Source organism: Epinephelus fuscoguttatus, linkage group LG11, assembly GCF_011397635.1.
Source record: "Epinephelus fuscoguttatus linkage group LG11, E.fuscoguttatus.final_Chr_v1".
Classification (NCBI taxonomy): Eukaryota; Metazoa; Chordata; class Actinopteri; order Perciformes; family Serranidae; genus Epinephelus; species Epinephelus fuscoguttatus.
This window is the reverse complement of record NC_064762.1, coordinates 16,809,406-16,829,448: the sequence shown is the minus strand read 5'-3', so window position 1 is coordinate 16,829,448 and position 20,043 is coordinate 16,809,406. Positions and strand designations below refer to the sequence as shown.

The window sequence follows — 20,043 nt, the reverse complement described above, 5'->3', positions numbered from 1 at the left end:
AAATAACATTTAAAAAATTCAACAGCAATGTGTCTTTCCAGAAATCATGACCCAGTTACTCAAGATAATCCACAGACCTTGTTGTGAGCAGTTTCACGTAGGAACCTTTTTCTTTCTACTTAACAACATCCGCCAACCGTATCACTGTGCAGAAGGAAGTGTGCATCTACTCACTGGCAAGAGACAGCGTGAGATGTAAACATTAATGGCATCCTCCTCAGTTGTGCTACTAGAGCTACTGTAGTAGTAGATGCACGCTTCCTTCTGCACGGTGATTCGGTTGGCATGGATGTATCTATTTTCGTATGTAAAAGAGAGTCGAGGGAAAATATGTTTGCGATATGTGACTTCAGCATCATTTTATCTATACATCTTTTTTCTGGGAATCCCCTTGAATTGTTTTGCAGACAGAGGACCCCTGGGGGTTTAAGATCTTGCAACTGCAAAGAAAATCACTTCTGAGAAAAAACCCTTCCAAGAAAACTATCCTTGCATGAGACGTATATATCGCTGCTGAGTTCATCAGTTAGGAAAAAAAGGATTCAGAGAAAGAATCTTCTCAACTCACTGTAGAGACACACTGCTATTATCCACGAGCTGGAGCACTGACTTACAAACCACTATTTCTACTACTTCATGCTTTTAAGCAGCACAAACTTGACATCATCAAAAGCAACCTGCCTTGATCCATATTCCTCTCCAGCAGTCATACCGAGCTAACAACCAAGAAGAAAAGTTAAAGTCTCGTGAGTCAGCTGAAGCACACCGATTTAGAATGTGCGAGAATGTAAAGCACACTTCGCACTCTCCTGAGTTAATTTAAATGCAGTTAAAGTTAGTTTTCTTTAATTGCCCTGTCATTCTCTAACACATCACATGCTGAAGCACCACTCCTCTGCTCTCCCCGTCCTCACACTCACGAGGCACTCGAGGCAGAGAGCAGTGGTCAGCCAGTATGCCCACTGAATGTGTATGTGCGTCGCAGGAAAGGCAGCATCCATCACATTTCACATTTTCTGACACCTGTGGTTGAAAGCTGAGTGCTGAAAGACTGTGTGAGAGCGGGGAAGAAAGTGTGATGGACAGAATAAAAGTGAAAGGGTGAACAACGGGTGAAAAGGGAGCGTGAAAAAGACAGCAGAGGAGAGTGGGAGGGATGAGGAACAATTATTGGAGCTGCATGAAAGGAATAATTATCCATTTTTATGAAGAACAGTAGAGCACAGGCGTAAACGTAGAAGAGCAAAGAGGGGGAAAATTGTGGTGTAGCGTGGAAAAATCTGTCACATCATGTTAATAAATACATGTTTAATTTAGCATACACAAAAATCAGCTGACATCTCAGAAATGCATTTGTACAAAACAAAAGCGTGCAGGTTTGTAAACTAAGAATATCAAAGTATCTGTGTCGTGTTTGGTCTGCAGACCTGGATATACGTTTACAGTACATGAATGACTTACACTGTGTAGGACTGTTGTTCCAGATGGTTTTTGAGAGCAATTTCAAAAATGACTAACAAACAAAAATATAAACTCAAAGCACATCTGAGGTGGAATTTAAAGAAAAACTCATTATAATCTTTGGGCCTGCCATCATATTAATGGATCCAACATTTAAGATTCAAAATACATCAACAAAACTTCAGAATTTTATGACCTTGACCCTATTGTCCCCTGATATTGTGTCTAAGGCCGCATGTCCACCAAAGTGTTTTATCCCAGCTGAAAACGCCAGATGCTAACGAGCAACCGCCCACCTAGGAGTGCTTTGAAGCACTTTAAAGGCGTGACCTTTTTTTAAGTGAGACACTATGGTTGCTGTGATACAGAATATCCACAGAAGTAAACATGTCAGCACAAGGTAGAGGACTCGCTTTGGCAGCACGTAGGGAGAGAGGACGGACCCGCTGGTCTGCATGGGGTTCATGAGAGTAAATATGTATTAATATATTTACATTGTGTAACATATTTGTCCTCCATCGCTGTTGTGGTTGTTCAGCACTTGTACATATAAGATATGATGGTTTATCTTTGTGGTATTTGTTCCACCCCTTCTCCACTGTGATTAAAGGTTTGGGTAAAAAGTGGCTGTGACGAGCACAAGGTTTTACCCAAAGTTGAAAATTTTGGACTCTCGGTGCTCAGAAGAAAACACAAACGTTCAGAGCTCAGAGCAGAATAGACACCTAGCACCTTGTCGTAGCGTAGCGTAAACACACGGTGCTCAAATTTGCAATGATTTTTAAAATACAGTGGCCCCAGGACACAGCCTCTAAGTGATTACTGAAGACAACTTTTGAAACTGGTCCAGTGTTGAGGGAGACCGCTGGGCGCAACAGACTACAATGTGATCCATACAGGCAATTGTAAACTGTCAATTTACATCTACTAAAAGAGCTTGTTTTTGCCACTGACAGGATCAGATTGTTATAAGAGGTGTCTGACAACAATATGGAAAAGACCCTACAGAGAATGGGAAAGTTTATCTTTATCTTTCCCTGGTCTGTTTGTTATTGTGACTATTAAGTCTCGCCCAAGGAGAAGTCTCGTTCTGAAATATCACAAGTCGACTTGCTGCAAGAAAAACAACTTTAGAAGAGTAGTGAGAGTTGGAGAGAGGAGTGCCGGGAAGAGTTTGTTGTGTTGGAGTACAGAAAACGTTGCTTTGCGTTATCTAAAAGATTTTCAATGTCATGGCTAATCATTAAGTCGGGACAGGCATTTTAAGTAACTTGCAAATACTGGTAAAAACAAGAGAACAGGCATGTTAATTTGGTCAACAATGGGAAAGAAGTGCAATTTCAAATTAATGTATTTAACAAACACACTTCAGTTTACCTTTTAAACCATAAATTCAAGGGCAAAATAAGAACAATCTGCAAACTTTCTGTTACTGCTGTAATGTTACATGGTTCAAGACCCAGCATTGAAGGACAGTCTCCAAGGTGCTATCCTCCTGGTCAGTTCAACGTCTGCCTAATTAGCACAAACAAATTAGCTTGACAGACCATCACAAAGGGGCGGGGCTTAGCAAAGGGTCAATAGCCTGTATGGATTATATTGCAGCCTGTTTCACCTCTGTGGCATTTAATAAAAAGTGTTGTCTCCTTTAGTCACGTTGACACAGAAACATGGGAAAATAGGGTCCTTTTAGGAGTCAAAACAATTCACATGTTCCAAACATACATACAGTTAAATAAACCTTCTTAAAAGAAATGCTACTAAAACTTAATTGATGGAAAACAATACAAAGAGCTAATAAAAAGCACCATATAGGCATCCTATTGAGGCACACCTGACACAACTGGATAACATCTGAAGCTATTAAAACACAGAAATGACTTTCATTAAAAAGAAAAATGAACCCACACAGTTTAGTCCTACTACAGGACACATGGGCTGTACATGCACTGTTATCTTCATTATGGGCTACTGGACTGTGGTGGAACAGAAAAGCAAAACGGATTTACACATGCAAGGAAACATCTCTTGCTCCAAACATCAGATTCATTGATTGAATCTGATCATCTGGATTTGCATACTGGTTCAAGAAATCAGGTCCTCGTTGTGTGCGTCTCACATGTATCTGTTCTTGACGTACTCCCTGTACATCAGCATGTCCTCCCTGCACAGCACCCTCACTTGGCCCTGACCCGTCGTCACATGGCTCTCAAACTCATCGCGGCTGTCTCTGTCCACCTGTGGGGGAGAAACGCCATAGATGCTGTCCTCCGGGAAGCAGGACACCGGCTCTCTGAGAGGGAAGGACGAAGAAGAGGAGAGAAAGGCAGAAGCATGTTCAAATAATGGATACAGTGAAGAACCACTTTCACACAAATCACGTGGAGGTAGAAAAACAAGCCATAAAGTTTAATTGTAACATCAGAGGAAAATGGTTTCTATCTATAGCGGTCACTAGATGATGAAAAAAGTGCAGCAAGGCCTAGAACATTTTTTTAGTCTGACCAACATCTTCTGAAAATCTGCCGGAGAGAGTGAGTCATTAAGAGGACTGTTAATGGAAACAACACGAGGATTGAAGAGATGGGCGCTTTTACAGCTGGATTACTCACATTTCCACAGCAACTACACTCTAAAGCATGTGTCATCATCTTCAGGGTGGATTATCAACCGTGTGCTCTTCAGGTTATCCACTCAGCCGGCTAGTTCAACAGCTGCTCAGACACATGCCTGCTTCACACATGCAGCTCCCTGATAACTGGCTCTATCAAAGCCTCAGCAGAGGCCCTGGTAGCTCGAAGAAGCCTTGAGATGATTTATTTACTCAGTAAGTGTCATCATGGAGTCCTCAGCTAAGGGTATCATATAAAATGCAGCAAATACAAGAGCTGCAAGCAGGTCTACCAAGGTCCAAGTGCCCACCTCCAAATCAAAGATGCACTGTCACGAGGCAACCAAGAGCCTGAGGCTTTTTTAAAATCACGTTTGATTGTATTTTTGGACAAGGTGAAGCCAGGTTTTCATCCAAACTTGGACACTATTGTTGTAACAAACTACCTCATCCTCCAGACCTCCTGACGTTACTAACGTTACATGGTGAGCTGATGAAAGCGTACAAGACTCAAGCAGACTATAACTATTCCAGGTCCATGACTGAAACGACGGCTGTCTGGTTTTTTGGTTGGATGGGTAAATTTGCTTGAGTGTAACTGTCTTTTATACTTCAACTATGCATTTGTTTTTTTCCCCCAATTTGATTGATTGGAACAGCTGTAAACGGAGCAAACTTTAGACGTTGGTGCAGTGTTGGTAGTCTCTGACTCCAGTTCCCTGCCCTCCGTCTGGACAGCACACTGACATATGACATCATGTGCAAAGAAGCTATGAAGGAAGCACATAAAAACAGTTGGATGGAAACCCACCTTGAGACGTTCGCCTGCAGTGCACACTACTATGTAATGATTCATTGATCTGGATCGATGTCCTGATTTAATGATCAAAAATCCAATGTCATTGATGGAAAGTAAAAACTGTCATCATCTCTAAGATATGCCTTCATTTTAAAATTCCCATGGCACATCTGTGTCACCACCTGCTAATGCCAGAGAGATAATGGCAAACAGCCAGGGAAAGACGATAAGGAAGGAATAAATCAGCAGAATGGAAATACTTGGGATTTTGGAGAAAAGATGGTTCAACGGACAACAATACTATATAAAATATTCAGGAAACATGATGAACCTGGCCGGGCATATCGCCCCTTAAAGTTGTTGCTCTTGCAACAGCAACATTAGCTCCTTTGTTTCAACAATGCCTGGCAGAAAAAACACGCATGTAGGCTGAAATTAAACTCTGCTGATCTGTCAAGACTTTAAGCAAAGGTGAGTAAGAAAATATCTAAGTAATACAAGTTATTTATTAAACTATTATGTTATGTAAAGAGGCTTAAGCTAATAATAGTGACTAGCAAAAAAAAAAGAAAAAGAAAAAGAAAAAAAAAGTTTTTTTTTCTATGATTCTTGAGAATTATATTTTGTAGTTATTCATTTTATACTTTTGTGAAATGATCTTGTTATGTTTTACGTGCGTTCTTGGAGTCAGTTTGAAGTAAAATTTACTGCGTCTATCAGGTTACAATTATATATGTATTGTTTTTTTCTTTTACGGCCCAAAGCATCAAATTAAGGGGTGGCAGATTCTTTTGTAACCAATCGTGCTAAATGTGCATGATGATGTTATATTATATACCTGAATTAAACTGATTCAATATTATATTATTTAGATCGGTTCCCGTCTGCAGCCAGGCACAGGAAAATAAAAGGCTCGCTAATATTAGTGTGCTAGCTACGTTAGCTATGGCTGAATGCTGGTAGACAAACATCTATGATCCATTGGCCATTTAAAAACCCAAATAAAGAACACTTTTTTTCTAGAATGAGCAGTGGTGGAAGTTACTGTAGTCTGTTATGATGAAGGAGTTGATAAGAAGACAACATTAGCTAGTTGGAAAGTTGTGTAGCGTTACTTCCAGGAAGTTATAACAGTTCTTTAGGACAATCATTTCATATCACATAAGTATTCAGTTCATGTAGGCTAAACCTAACACACACTCCTCTTTTGAGCGTCCATCTGTGATTATAGCCTAAATGTTATAATTAACTGGAGACAAAACCTTTTTTTCTAATACACGTAAATCATAAACCCGTGGATACAAAAACATCTCATTGCAATCAGTTGAGAAATATAAACATTGTAGTGTTATTTTATCCAGAAAAACTACAGCTCCTTGTTTGTTGACAGGCAAGTCTTGCTCTCTCCAATACGACGGCGGCATTGACGTACTGCTGCAACGAGCTGATACAGTCAATGAGGCGTCTACGTATATACATCTATGGTGTCAAACACACAAGTCCTGATTTGTGCTCTGTCTGTTGATTTGGTTGGTGACTCTTCACACATAGTGACTCTTCACACATAGCTGACGTCTCAGCAGCTCTTACAGATAATGACTGCAGTCTGCTGACATGTCAAGTGATGAGAAATGTAGAGTAAAGCCAGAGATCCCCCAGCTATAGTGTCACATTGTAGAAATGGATGTAACGTGTTGATCAGACTGGAGAATAGTGACAGTCACTTATCAGATGAGCATGACGGATAAATTGTATAAGTTAACAAAAGTCTCCAAATTTTTCAAACTGGGACGACATCTTTATCGGACATGATCATTTATAGAGAGTAACTGATCTCTTCTCAGTCAGTGATAATTGTCCATTCAACTGGATCTGTGAGTTAAAAGCTCATTATGATCTGAGGCAGAGACAAATTACCACACCTCACTGACGCTGCTCAACAGGAATCTGCCACAGCATTCATATCCTTTCCGCTTTTACCTCCACCAATTGAGGAAGCATTACGTATGCCTGATGGGTCAATAGAGGAACTGCACAGAGGGAGGTGACAGATTCACAGGTTTTTGGGTTCTGTAACAGCTCTTAGAAAAGCAGTGTTGCACAACAACAGACCTGCCGGACCCTGTGGACCTGACACGAGGGGGACAGGAATAGACAGATGGACTAATGAAAGGCCAGAGTGATGATATAGGCAGATGAAAAGACCTTACTGAGGCTGTTCTTTTACACAAAATCCAGTATCTGTATGTCTGCCACCTTTGTGTGAAATGTAATAAATTTTACCTGTGCTAAATTATAAATAGCATTTCTTTGAGCAGACATGTTCATACAAATCCCGTGTTCAAAGACAGCCATAAGAGTCATGCGTTCACTCAAAAAAAAACTTGGACGGCACTAAAAGATGGAGTCAGAGGCTCGAAAATTCATCTCTCCTTCATTCTTCTCTGAAGTCACCAATTTTCATCTTATCATCATCGCAAGAAGACGTCAAGTGAGCGGGTAATCGCATCTGTCAGACCTGGGCTGCTTCACTGCCTTTACTACTCCAGGACAGCAGCACTGACCCTGAGAGACTTGAACAATTACGTTTCTACAATCTGCCGTCTTTCAAACTGTAAGCGCAGCAGGACTTTGTCAAGTATTCGAAAACCATTTTTATACTCTATGGACGGCAATGGCACTCAGTTGTTTGACCACTTTGGTCCAGACTTAAATATCTCAATATGCACTGGATGCAGGGCACTTGGCACTTTTATAATAGTAGATGAAGAGTCTTTGTATTTTGGACCAATGGTTGGACGAAAGAAGCAAATTAAAAATACTTTCAGTGCATCTTTGTCCATGATGTCCTGCCCTTGTTTGGCTCAATAGACACACTCACCACCTCCTTTTTTCTCTCCTTGTATTCTAAGTGAGAAGGAGACCTCAGAATTGCACCTCTGCTTTTCGCAGATGATGTGGTTCTGTTGGCTCCATCACACCGTGACCTCCAGCATGCACTGGAGAGCAGGCGCCCCATGTACAAGGCTGTTGCCGCAGCGGACTGGGTTCGACTCCAGCCTGTGGCCCTTTGCTGCATGTCACTCCCTCTCTCTCTCCTGCCTTCATGCTTGTCTGTCCTATCTATTAAAGGCTAAAAAGCCCCAAAAAATATCTTAAAAAAAAAAAAAAAAAAAAAGTGTCTCAGGGTCTTGTTCACGAGTGAGGTTAGAACGGAGTGTGAGATGGATAGGCGGGTTGATTTACTGGTCCATCTACGTCCCAGCCCTCACCTATGGTCATGAGCTCTGGGTAGTGACTGAAAGAATGAGATCGTGGATACAAGCGGTGGGAATGAGCTTCCTCAGTGGGGTGGCTGGGCTCAGCCTTAGAGATAGAGTGAGGAGCTCGGACATCCGGAGGGAGCTCTGAATAGAGCCGCTGCTCCTTTGTGTCGAAAGGGGACAATTGAGGTGGTTCGGGCATCTAAACAGGATGCCTCCTACCTACCTACCAGTTGGTAGGAGGCCTCAGGGCAGACCCAGAACACACTGGAGAGATTACATATCTCGTTTGGCCTGGGAACGCCTGGGGGGTCCCCCAGGAGGAGCTGGAAAGCATTGCTGGGGGGAGGGACGTCTGGGGTGCTTTGCTTGGCGTGCTGCCTCCGCGACCCAGCCCGGATAAGCGGATGAAAATGGATGGATGTATTCAAAGTTTAAAATATCTTCTATTTAGACATTATTTCATCAAATCGCTCCATTATCAAAATACAGAATGATTGCACAAATACAGAAACAAAAAAACAACAACAACAACAACAACAAAAAACAGCTGTTAGAAGGAATCTGGATGATGTAATGTAACCTAATAAGCAGGCTGGAGGATAGAGTTTGGTTTAGAGCCCTGCGCTGGAGCCCGAGGCCCGAGGGGCCTGACAGCCCGAGGGCCGAGCTTCGGGCCAATTACCACATCATTACCTCAGACACAGGCTGGGCTTGGGCTTTTTCTTTTTTTTTAACCTGCCAATTAGAGAGATGTGTGTTTGTGTTTAACCAATTTAAACAGCAACATTTGAACGCAGCAGCCGCTGTGCCTGTCCCTCTCCGCTGCACGTCACTCATCATATTTTACTGATCCCATTCGCGCGTCCAGCCCACAGGTCCCGCCACAAACATGGACAACATAAAGAAAAAGATTGAAGATGGTGAACTTAAGATGGTCAGCAACACCAAGGGAAAAGCTCAGTATTGGACAAAGTTTAAACTTGTTACAACCCTTCAAGATGAGCCAACCGGGTTTGTTCAGCGCAGTCACTTCAAAAAACAAAATAATCAATTAAACAACCCCAAAAATGCTTCAAACACTTTTCTAAATAATCTTAATATTGAAAGGAAACGAAATATACCCACGTATGCCATTATACACATATGTGCAGTTATAGACCTCTGACCTTATCTGGGTATATTTCGTTTCCTCCTTTCTAATATAGTTTTATATGCGTTTGTGCCAAAGCACTTTAAATTTTGACCCTCTGTGTGTTTTCCTGGAGAGATTAGATCATCCACAAAAGAACCTAGGACTTGGCTCTTTGTCGGGGTACAATGAGCTGGGATTTGCAAATCCAAAGACCTCCGCCTAATCCAGCAGTGTCTGTTTCACATGACCTTCAACCTTTCCTCCTCTGAACAATGACCCCTTTGCTTCCATCTGGCTTTCTAGAAAATGGTTAGCTATGACAAACCTTTTAACTCATGGTCCTCTTACAAAGCTGCGAGATCTTCTACAAACAGAAATCTTCACCTGCCAACTCTCGCTTTTAAGTGCAGCACAAGACAAACTAAAGCTTCAGCACGTTGATATATTTTTGTCCTCTACCATTTGTCTGGTCCATACAGGTACCATTTCACAGATATCTGTTTATGTTTCATTCAGCTATGATGGATACAGCTAAACATCAAAGCCCATCTGGCTACCTGGATATATTTTTAGAGCAAAACAATAAAACAACCCCTTCGGTTTCCTCTCATGCCTCCGCTGCTGCCTCTCGGCTCTTTCTCCTTCAAAAGCCTTCGCTCCAGCAGCTCTCATTTTGAGCTGAAAGTGTTATTTTTCTTGAGATTGGGGATAGATTTTTAATACCACTATGCTGAATGAGTGGTAAACTATTTCTGTGCAGAAAGGCACTCGATAAAAATATCAGTACTTTCAAATATCTTACTTCCTTTCTTTTATTTTTGGACTCAGGGCTTTATAGGTATATAAAACTCGCTACTTTTTGTCTGCTATGACAATGTGTTAATAGAACACAGCCAAACTACTTTTTAGCAGCTGGAGCATCACTCTCACTCTCAGCAGTAAAATTAATAAATATATTTCCCAAAAAGTCAAAATATGCCTTTTAAAATGTATTTGTCCGACTGTTGAAAATCTCTGGTTGTCTTTTACTTTAATACTTGGATTACTAAAATCAATTACGGTGCCTGTTGTTTATTTATTCATTTTTATTATTTCTGTTTACCTGACAGGGATAAAGCACAGTTTCTTAGCTGTATGCTAATTTACATATTTCGTCCTTGGGTAGGAAACGGAGAGTAACAGCTTTGTTTTAGAAAATTAAAACTGTAATTAAAAACACAGTGACAAGGCAGCACTTACTCACTATACAACAATGTCAATAACAAGATTTTACAACATAACTTTGGCACTCTTCAACCTTGTTTTTGCCACTGACAAGCTCACTTACTATGAATTATGTAGGTATCCGAAAATATCATGGAAAGGATCTCCAGAACAATAGACCTTTTTGTCAAAGAGTAAAATCCTTTCTGTTTAACCAGAAACAGCCTTGAAATCACTTTTGCTAAATCCACCAGACTCCGTTTAAATAAACAGCCATTTTAGCGTGTATAGATCCAGCATAGTCACATTTAACTGGGTGAATTAACGGTTTATTTCAATCAAACCAGAGCTGGTGATTGTTGGAACACTGGAAAGATGAACCAAGGTGGCTTTTGGGAGTTTTATTTTGTTTCATTTGACTCTGAATGAAGTGTGTTGTACAATGATGAAATTACTGTTTATTTAAGTGGAGTCTGGTGGGTTTAGCAACAGCAATGTCAAGGCTGTTTCTGGTTAAACATAAAGGATCTTATTCTAACAAAAAGGTCAGTTTTTGTAGGGATCTATTCCATAATGTTGTCAGACATGCCTGCCCTGTTTGGTTTGATTCAATCAAACCCAAGTTCTTTTGCCTCCTAAGTGCGATTTGTTTGGGCAGGCGTGAACACAGCAATCGCACTCAGGTGTGCACCAAAACAACCGGACCGAGACCTTCTTGAAGAGGTGGTCTTGATCTGGTTACAAACGAACTCTGGTGCAGTTCATTTGTGGTGAGAACGTGTTCTGACCTTGATCTGAACCAACTGCAGTCTCATGACACATTGTTTGGGTTAAACATGAGCATGTTACAGTCCTGGAGGATTATTAATGTGCGCCTCCTCCTGTACTGCCTTAATATGCACATTCAGCACATCCAGTGCATCAAAACATTGTTTTCTAGTTGGAGCCGCGCCTCGTTTTCAAACTGTATGGTTTGACTAAAATGAACAATGACAGCAATATAGTCCACGATGAGCAGCGCTAAAATCAACCTGTGTAGCTGTCCCTCCATTGTGACATTAGAAAGTGTCATATTTACCTTGCAAGTGTACTCTTCTTCAACGTTTGTTTACTTCCTGGACTTTTCCCACATGGAAATTCTGACCAATCAGGAGCAGCTTTCTCACACAAGGCATTTGATCTGGTCTGCTTGTAAATGCTACCGTGAGAACACAAACCAACTCTAGGCAATTATACAACTCTGTAATAAAATCAGTCCCTGATTTGAACCAAAGTAAGACAACTCTAGGTCTGAAAGCACCCTTTGAATAACAATCTGAGTCTGTCAGTGGCAAAATCAAGTTTCTAGTGGACGTACATTGACAGTGCGCAATTGTATATTAATGTTACATTGTAGCCTGTTTTGCCACTGCCAGGGTCTCGCTTTATATTGGACCAATTTCAAAAATTGCTGTCTCCATTGTTGGACACAGAAACATAGGAAAAAAGGTCCAGGTTGAGAAACAGAAGTTGCCCTTTAAGGCACCACAACATACTCATCCCGTGTTTGCGTTTATGCGTGTTGGGTACATGATCAGGTTGATTGAAGCTATGATGTCATATTGAATTTAAAAATCATTCAAGCTGCAGCACTGTCTTATATAAAAGTTTGGTGCTCTAATAAAGAAGGTTGAACTGTCAAACTCACTCACGCACGCACGCACGCACGCACGCACGCACGCACGCACAGTCACCTCTATCGGTTGTCCTATTATCTGACCACATGATATGAACTCTTTTAATGGTGGAGGAGCCGAATTATTGATCACCTTGTACATCAAACTGGCATTAGCAGGACTCACAAGACCATCAAAGGTCAAGAGGTTATATTGCTAAATGCTATTACAATGATGGTGACTTGACGGCTTCTGTCCAGTGTCTTGCTGTGTTCGTTTTGTTGCTTTTCCATCTTGTGATACAGTATGAAATGTGTGAAAAGGTCATTGAGTGCATGTACAGTTTTGCTGCATCTACAGGTAACTGGGTTTAGAGAAACCTTGTATGTATCTGCACGCGGTGTATAAGCATATCCATGTGAGTGTTTAAAAATAGAAGAGCATTAGAAGAATTAGAAGAAGGAGCATAGCACGGCAATTTTTGTGTCCCGTCATTTCTCTGACGGAAAACTATTTGATTTGAGCCCTGTTAATGCTACAACATTCACAGAGCAAGCATGTACATTATGCGTGAAGTAGCAAGAGTGAAAAGAGAATGGATATTCAGAGGAACGGTGGGAACATTGTGCCATTGATATGCTGTCTGTGAATGTGTGAGTGAGAGTCAGAACCACAAAGAAAAATAGAGCAAGACAAAGAGGGAAAGTGCTACTGTGTCTGTACGGCTGCACATTGCCATCCCACGTGTGTCGAGTTTTGAATCTGGCTGAAGACAAAACACCCGCTGGGTCACGGCCGCAGCTAGCAGGCAAAGGGGTGGACTATCTTGGAAACAGCGGGGTTGACAAGAAGTAAAGAAAGAGTATTTGGTTAAAAGAGCTTAAGATTAAACAGCACACAGCCAGAACCCTCCCTGGAGACCACTTAGTGTGAGCAACTGTGTTCACTTGTCCCAAGGCTACTGAGTGGTATCTAAAAGGGCTGGATTAGAACTGCAAACCCATATTGACATGTGACACCAAACACATGAATGGGGATTACCGAGTTTGGGTACATATGGCTTTTTTTTTTTTTTTTTTGTCTGTGTGTGTGTGTTTGGGTTGATTTGTCATGTGATTTACTCACAAGCAGATGATGTTTGCCAGGTTTATGTGTTCTGTTCTTTCCACCCTGTGCTGGCTCTCGCCCAGACGTGCGAACCTGCAGGAAAAAAAAAAAAAAAAGAAAACACAAAATTAACTGAACGTAATTAAAAAAAGTCAGGTAACAGTGTAATTAATCTCTAAAGGACCCTTTATATTTTAGATTCATTTTGTGTATTTTTCAACACAAATATTTAGAGGTGAGCTCAACATGTCTGTTGGGATCTTGAATGTCATCAAATCTCAAATTTCCCCCAAGGTTATTTTTCTCCTGCAAAGACACAATAATATGCAACAGTTGAGAGTGTTCCCCTCTGGCTCCTGCTTATGATTTTTTAATATTAATGCACTGATTAGTAGCGCTTTGGCTGCAGCTAACATCTTTGGAGCCATTCCAACTTCCAGCCTGAATAATGAATGCAGTTTCATTCTCATTATGTGCCACGACAGTAGGAGGATATGAACACTATTCTTCAAGACAATTTGGATTTTATTTTTTTTAAAGTCAATTCCCTGTGCTTCAATCACCCCTCAAAACTGTGGCTGCCATCAAAGCCAGAGATAAGTATCTAAGAAATAAAAGTAATTCTTTCATTACTGATTTGTAACGTCTCTCCACATGCAGAGATATGCCTCAGTCAGTAGCTTTCAGTACATCTGAACATTTTAACATGTTATTAACAGCAAGGACACTTTCTGAGAAACACTGACAGTCATGCTCCATATTCAAAATGCAACAGGTCTGGTGTTTACGGTTCACCCCGATCTGTTGGGACTAGGGTTGGGCAATATGATGGTGTATGCAACGTGAAAGATTTGTGTAGAAAAACTAAAATGGATTCTCACATGATCTTGTGATTACTGTGTGAAACCGTGAGTCCAGCTGCCTCGCAAGGTAACGTAACTTGGGCTGACATGGCGGAAGACGATGAAGTTATAAATACAGAAGCCTGTAACACTTAAGGGTAACACTAAACGCTGTAGCTTGCTGTCTCTTTATTGTATTTTTACTAGTTAACCACAAAATCACCTGTCCTTATCTTAATGGTTCTTAAGTAAACTTACAGATCTGTTCCTTGAAATCTACACAAACCAAAGTAAAAGCTTCAGAGTTATATGCCTCCGCGAACCAGTCAATAGAATAGAATAGAAAAGACTTTATTGTCATTGTACAGGGTACAACGAAATTATGGGTGCTCAGCCCACACAGTCAAGTTTCTCTTACAGTTTACATCCATGTCTGTGAAAACATAGATGCTTCACATACATCTCCCCCCCGGCAGCACAGATCTATATAATCAGCACAGTTTCAAACATCCACTTGGACTAAAGAAAAAACTAACTAGAATTTGGTGGGCAAAGGTCAAGGTCACTGTGACCTAACAAAACACGTTTTTGGCCATAACATCAAAATTCTTATGTTAATTATGATAAAACTTCACTCAAATGTCTAACAGGTTAAAATGATGAAGTGATGACATTTTATATCCTAAAGGTCAAAGGTCAGCTTCATTGCGACCAGTGTTGGGCAGCAGCGTCACTACAGTAGCGGACGTTTGTAGATTAACTACATTTCTCAGTAGCCTGGTAGTAGCGTCGCTGTTTTCTGAATCAAGTAACTTCTCAGTAGCTCTTTTATTGATCACTTAGCGCAGTAGCGTCCACACAAGCTACATTTCCAAAATCATTTCTGAAGCTCAAACGAGGCGGGGATTTCTGTCATGGACTGAAATAAAACTGTCACCGCTACCACACAGAGTCTGAAATTGATTTTCAAGTCCATATCGAGTTTCCTGCATCAAACACTGCCGCCCGCTCTCTGGCCGCACTCGCACAATTCTGAAATTCGTTGTAGGCTACTACAAAAGCTTGAAATGAACGTTCAACTCATTGTTTTTTATTGCAAATATGTCACTGTCTTCATTTATGATGTATAATTTCTCTAGCAGCAAACACATTTAAAAGGAGACCCTTGTCAAGTCTTTTTACGTGCGCTGTCTGTGGTGCTGAAATCCCCGCTGCAGCCGCCCCTCTCTGCTGACAGCAGACCGGGGGAAAAAAAAAAAGACATTTCTTTGCTCTGTGCTTTCAGAAAATAACCAGGGTTAGGGTAAGAAAGACCAACGGTCTGTACAGCAGTCCCACTGTGTTTGCCAGGGCATATCAGGCTGTGTGATTATGCACAAAGATTGGTTTAACGCATTGGAGCAATTTCATACAATTTCGGACATTTAACATGATAAACTAATTTCAATTCAACATGGTCATTTGCTTAGAGGATTCAGCTGAAGCATAATGAGTGTTATATGTCATTAAGATTAAGTATTTGCTTGTTTTGTGGTTAATTATGCACATAATCTGTTTGACATGAATGGGATTTTTATTGGTCCCTGCAGACAGAGGCAAAAGGATCAATGCGCAGCCTCTGTTTCCTTTGCGTCCATCTCGTTCATTCAAACTTTGTAAACACGGTTGGGATTTGTGGGGGACATACATGTGTATGCTGCTCACTATAAAATGTGTTTACTAAAATGTGTTTACTAGCCTCATTTCTAGTCAAAACAAATCTCTTTACACTTAAAAAAATACTTGTTTCAAGCAAATTTTCACTTGAAATAAGTATGAAAATCTGCCCATGGAGCAAGTTTTTTTTTTTTTTTTTGCTTGTAATAAGGAAAAAAAAAACTTGCTCCATGGACAGATTTTTTTTCTACTTATTTCAAGTGAAAATTTTCCTGAAACAAGTGAAAATTGTCTAAAAACAAGTTACTTTTTAGGTGATGAGTCTTATTTCAATTGTAATGAGATTTGTTTTGACTAGAAATAAACATTCTTGGTAAGATTTTGAGTTTTTATAGTGTACATACACATACATTGCAGCGGTGCCTGGATAGTGTGACGTGTGTGGTTGTGCTGCTGCCGTGATCCTGCCTGATGCCTCCTGCTGCTGCTGTTATCATTAGTCATACTTCTATTGTTATTATACACATATGATTATTGTCACACATGTATACTATCAGATATTAATATATTATTATTAATTATAATATTATTACTTTCATTAATGTTGTTGTAAGCTACTGTCATTACCGTCTGTCCTGCATCTCTCTCTCTCTCTCTCTCTCTCTCTCTCTCTCTCTCTCTCTCTCTGTCTCACTGTGTCATACGGATTCCTGCTAATTTATTATGTTGATCTGTTCTGTACAACATCTATTTCACGTCTGTCCGTCCTGGAAGAGGGATCCCTCCTCAGTTGCTCTTCCTGAGGTTTCTACCGTTTTTTTCCCCCGTTAAAGGTTTTTTTTGGGGGACTTTTTCCTTATCCGCTGCGACCGTCCAAAGGACAGAGGGATGTCGTATGCTGTAAAGCCCTGTGAGGCAAATGATGTTGTGATGATGTGATTTGTGATATTGGGCTTTATAAATAAAACTGATTGAAACTGACTGATACATACGCGTTTTGACCATGTTGTGACTGTTTGAAGCAGGTCTTCATTCTTGCTGTTGTGGTTTGAGTCGTGCTGTGAGTTAGCACAGCTCACTGTTCAATAAACAATTGAACTTAACTTTTTTGCCTGCCTATCTGTTTGACTGACAGTTTTATTGATCAGTAAGATAACACTGACTTGGCACGGAGTTGGTTCAGTTTAGTAAAAAGCTTGGATGTAGTTGCACTAGTTACTTTCATTTTGCTGTAGCTTAGCTTTGATGTAGTGAAGCTTCATTTAATATTAGAGTAACTAGTAGCTTAGCTCACTACACTTTCCAAGTAGCTTGCCCAACACTGATTGTGACATCATAATGTTCTGCATAAAACAGTTTTCTGGCCATTACTCAACGTCATAACTCAGGAACAGAAAGGGACACATTTGGACATTTGGTGAATTGATGACACTTACCTTAGGTGTCCATGTGCGCCAAATTTGAAAAATTCCCTAAAGGTGTTCTTGAGGTATCGTGTTTTCAAGAATGAGACAAACAAAGTCACAGTGACCTGGACCTTTGATCTATGACCACCAAAATCAGTTCATCACTGAGTTGACTCGAAGAAATTCTCTTCAGCCGTTCTGAAGATATCGCATTCACAAGGAATGGATTGACGTACTACCCGAAAACATAATGCCTCCGGCTACAATCATCGCTGGTGCAGAGGCATAAGAACAACCGGAATACTTTGACCTCTTCGCCTCTAAAAGTCTTTTAAATGAAGCTGCCAAGAAGGGGAAATTGCATTTTGGTTAAACCAATGACAGCTCATATCAACTCTGAGAGAATAACCATGGATGAGTGGTCACAAGTTGACATTGCTTCATTATTAGAGGTCCCAAGTCAGAAAGGTTCTAGACAACTATGCAGTAGCTACTTGGTTGTTGGGTTTATATTGCATGTAAATCTGATCCATATCAAAAGTGTTATTCTTTTTTGGTTCATGTTTTTCTAAGTCAAAATTCTTGTATTCCAGCTTCTTAAATGTGATTTTTTTTCTGTCTTCCTTACTCCTCTATGACAGTAAACTGAATATCTTTGGGTTGTGGACAAGACACATGGGAAAAACTGATTGACCTTTTCCAACATGTAGAAAATTATCTTTAGTTGCAGCCCTGTATTGCTTCAAGATGAGATCATACCAGTTATCCTCAGTGGGTTTAGGACAGCAGAGTGTGTGTAATAAAAGCTATTAAAGCTCCATCAAACGCATCACACTGTATCAAACGTGCAGTTCGGATCCAAAGAACAGACAGCTGTGTTCATTATCAGAGCCTGACGATGGCTATTCACTGTACCTCATCAACAAGGTGGGGAGCAAACAAGGAAAAAGGACAAAATGAAACAGAAAGGACAGACAGAAAGTGACACTTGGAGTTAAAGGAAGGGAGAGGTGGACAAAAAAAGCAATGAGGTCAGAAGTGTGATGCACACAGCGGGGCAGAGCTGACAATGTCCTTTTAGCAAAAAGACCGATATCACCCTGAGGGGGCGACTGATGCTGACTGCTTGTTCCTCCCCTATCTGTCTTGGGAACTGAATGCATTGTCCGTAACAATAAATACATTTTCCTCAGGACCAGTTAAATGAGCAGAGGCAGTCAGAAAATAACGCAACTGTTTGCTGCAACGTGGCATCAAAAAACATGCTAGACATATGTATATATACTGAGAGCTGAAGGACAAACAGACAAACCGGAAGCCAGCTAAAGTTGGTACGGTAAGTATGAGATATAGCACACATACCCTGTGTTTGAGAGGTTGTGTGTGTGTTACTTCCTCAAAACTTCAGAAATATCTCTCAGTATAATGCAGTCCACTTCAACACCTCTGCAAACTACAACCTCAATAATGAACATATTGTCAAATTAAAAAAATACTTTACCCCCCGAATGACCCGCTGTTTATCAGTTATTCACCCTGTGTTATGTTGAATTCATAAAGGGGGGGGGGGGGGGGGGACTTGGCCCGCAAGTGTGTTTGGATGAGTGATGTGCCTCAAGTGGCACCCAGGTGGCATCCAGGTCCGGTGGAATGTCAGGACCAAAGGTTTCCCAGCAGAGCATGGCATTGTAATGAGATATTCAGTATTATTCACATCACGTGTCAGTGGTTTTAATGTTTTGGCTGCTTGGTAGTCTGGCTGTTAATCATGGACTCCTATAACTTCAATTCATCAAGAATTTTCTCCGTTTTTGGCTGGATTGCAACATGTGCTGCCAGCCCTATAAACGCAAAGTCTGTCCGTGAGTGAGTGACTGATGAAGTTGCATCTTTGGAGTGAGTGATGACAGTAATATCTGACAACTTAATGTCTAACCAACCACTGTTGTCACAGTGCACATTGCTATTATCAGATAAGTGACAACTTGGTTTTCTGTGGCCACTGTAACATTAGCATAAAAGCGTGGTGGAATTAGCAAGCTAGCTAAGTAGCAAGCCACAGTTGAAATGGCAGTTTTGGACAAAGGAAAGACCTGATCACCTCAATAATTTCTTTGAGGAGCAGCTGTGTCTGTATGACACAAACCTTACATTTATTTAAATGTTATTGAATTTTATGTGTTACAATGTCAGAATGGGTGCCGCCATTGTTGGGAGGAGAATAGGAAAATGGCGACAGGTGACACTGATTAAAAATTGAGGTAAATATTATGTGTTACAGTATCGCCGTGATGACTGATAGGATGTTTGTTATTAGTGGAACTTGGCTCCAATTGTGGCCGATGGCTCCAGCAGTCACACGGGGACGTCCATCCCAAACCAGAGCTGAAGAGGGGAGTGTTGTGTTAAATGATCAGTGGGTACATCTCCAGAGAAAGCAGGTCCCTTCTGCTGTGTGACTCTGTCGAAGTGTACTGTCCTTCATTTTAACATGCATTTACATGAATTTTGGGGGCTAGACCGCAACAACGGGGCCAGCACTGTAAAAGGAGACAGTTGAGTTTACCTAATTTAGGGGCTGTGCACATACCGCCTTTTTTGCGCCCTCAAATTCATTGTTTTCAATGTTGATGCCCAGGCAGGCGCGCTAAAACGCCAGAGCAACGCCAGGGTGATGCCAGAGCGGTGCGCACACGTTCCCAAGTGCCCATTTTTCAAGGTTCGACGGCTGTGACAGATTTCTTTCCCTTCTTCCGTAAATACCAGTCTGTGGTAAATATGGAGAAGTTGATCATTTTAGTGCAGAGCTGTCAGAGCTTTAAATCTGCCCCACGCACAATAAGCCTACACATTTATAAACAGCATATGGAAGAAGATAATTTCTGGACACAGGATTTCAGTTAAA

The 20,043-nt window shown here is 40.9% G+C and overlaps 2 protein-coding genes across 2 annotated transcripts in view; one reads left to right on the top strand and one right to left on the bottom strand.

The window, feature by feature from the left end:
* The window catches only part of mettl24 (methyltransferase like 24), a 356,006-nt gene that overhangs the window by 279,091 nt on the left and 56,872 nt on the right, over positions 1-20,043 (top strand). The gene's annotated exons all lie outside the window — the stretch shown is intronic.
* The window catches only part of fig4a (FIG4 phosphoinositide 5-phosphatase a), a 100,055-nt gene continuing 81,305 nt past the window's right edge, over positions 1,294-20,043 (bottom strand). Inside the window, exons 23-24 of the mRNA XM_049589396.1 lie at positions 13,253-13,327; positions 1,294-3,754 (exon numbers count right to left, since the gene is read on the bottom strand). Of these exons, the coding sequence (XP_049445353.1) occupies positions 3,577-3,754; positions 13,253-13,327 (253 nt within the window). The 3' untranslated portion in view covers positions 1,294-3,576. The remainder of the gene's footprint in view (positions 3,755-13,252; positions 13,328-20,043) is intronic.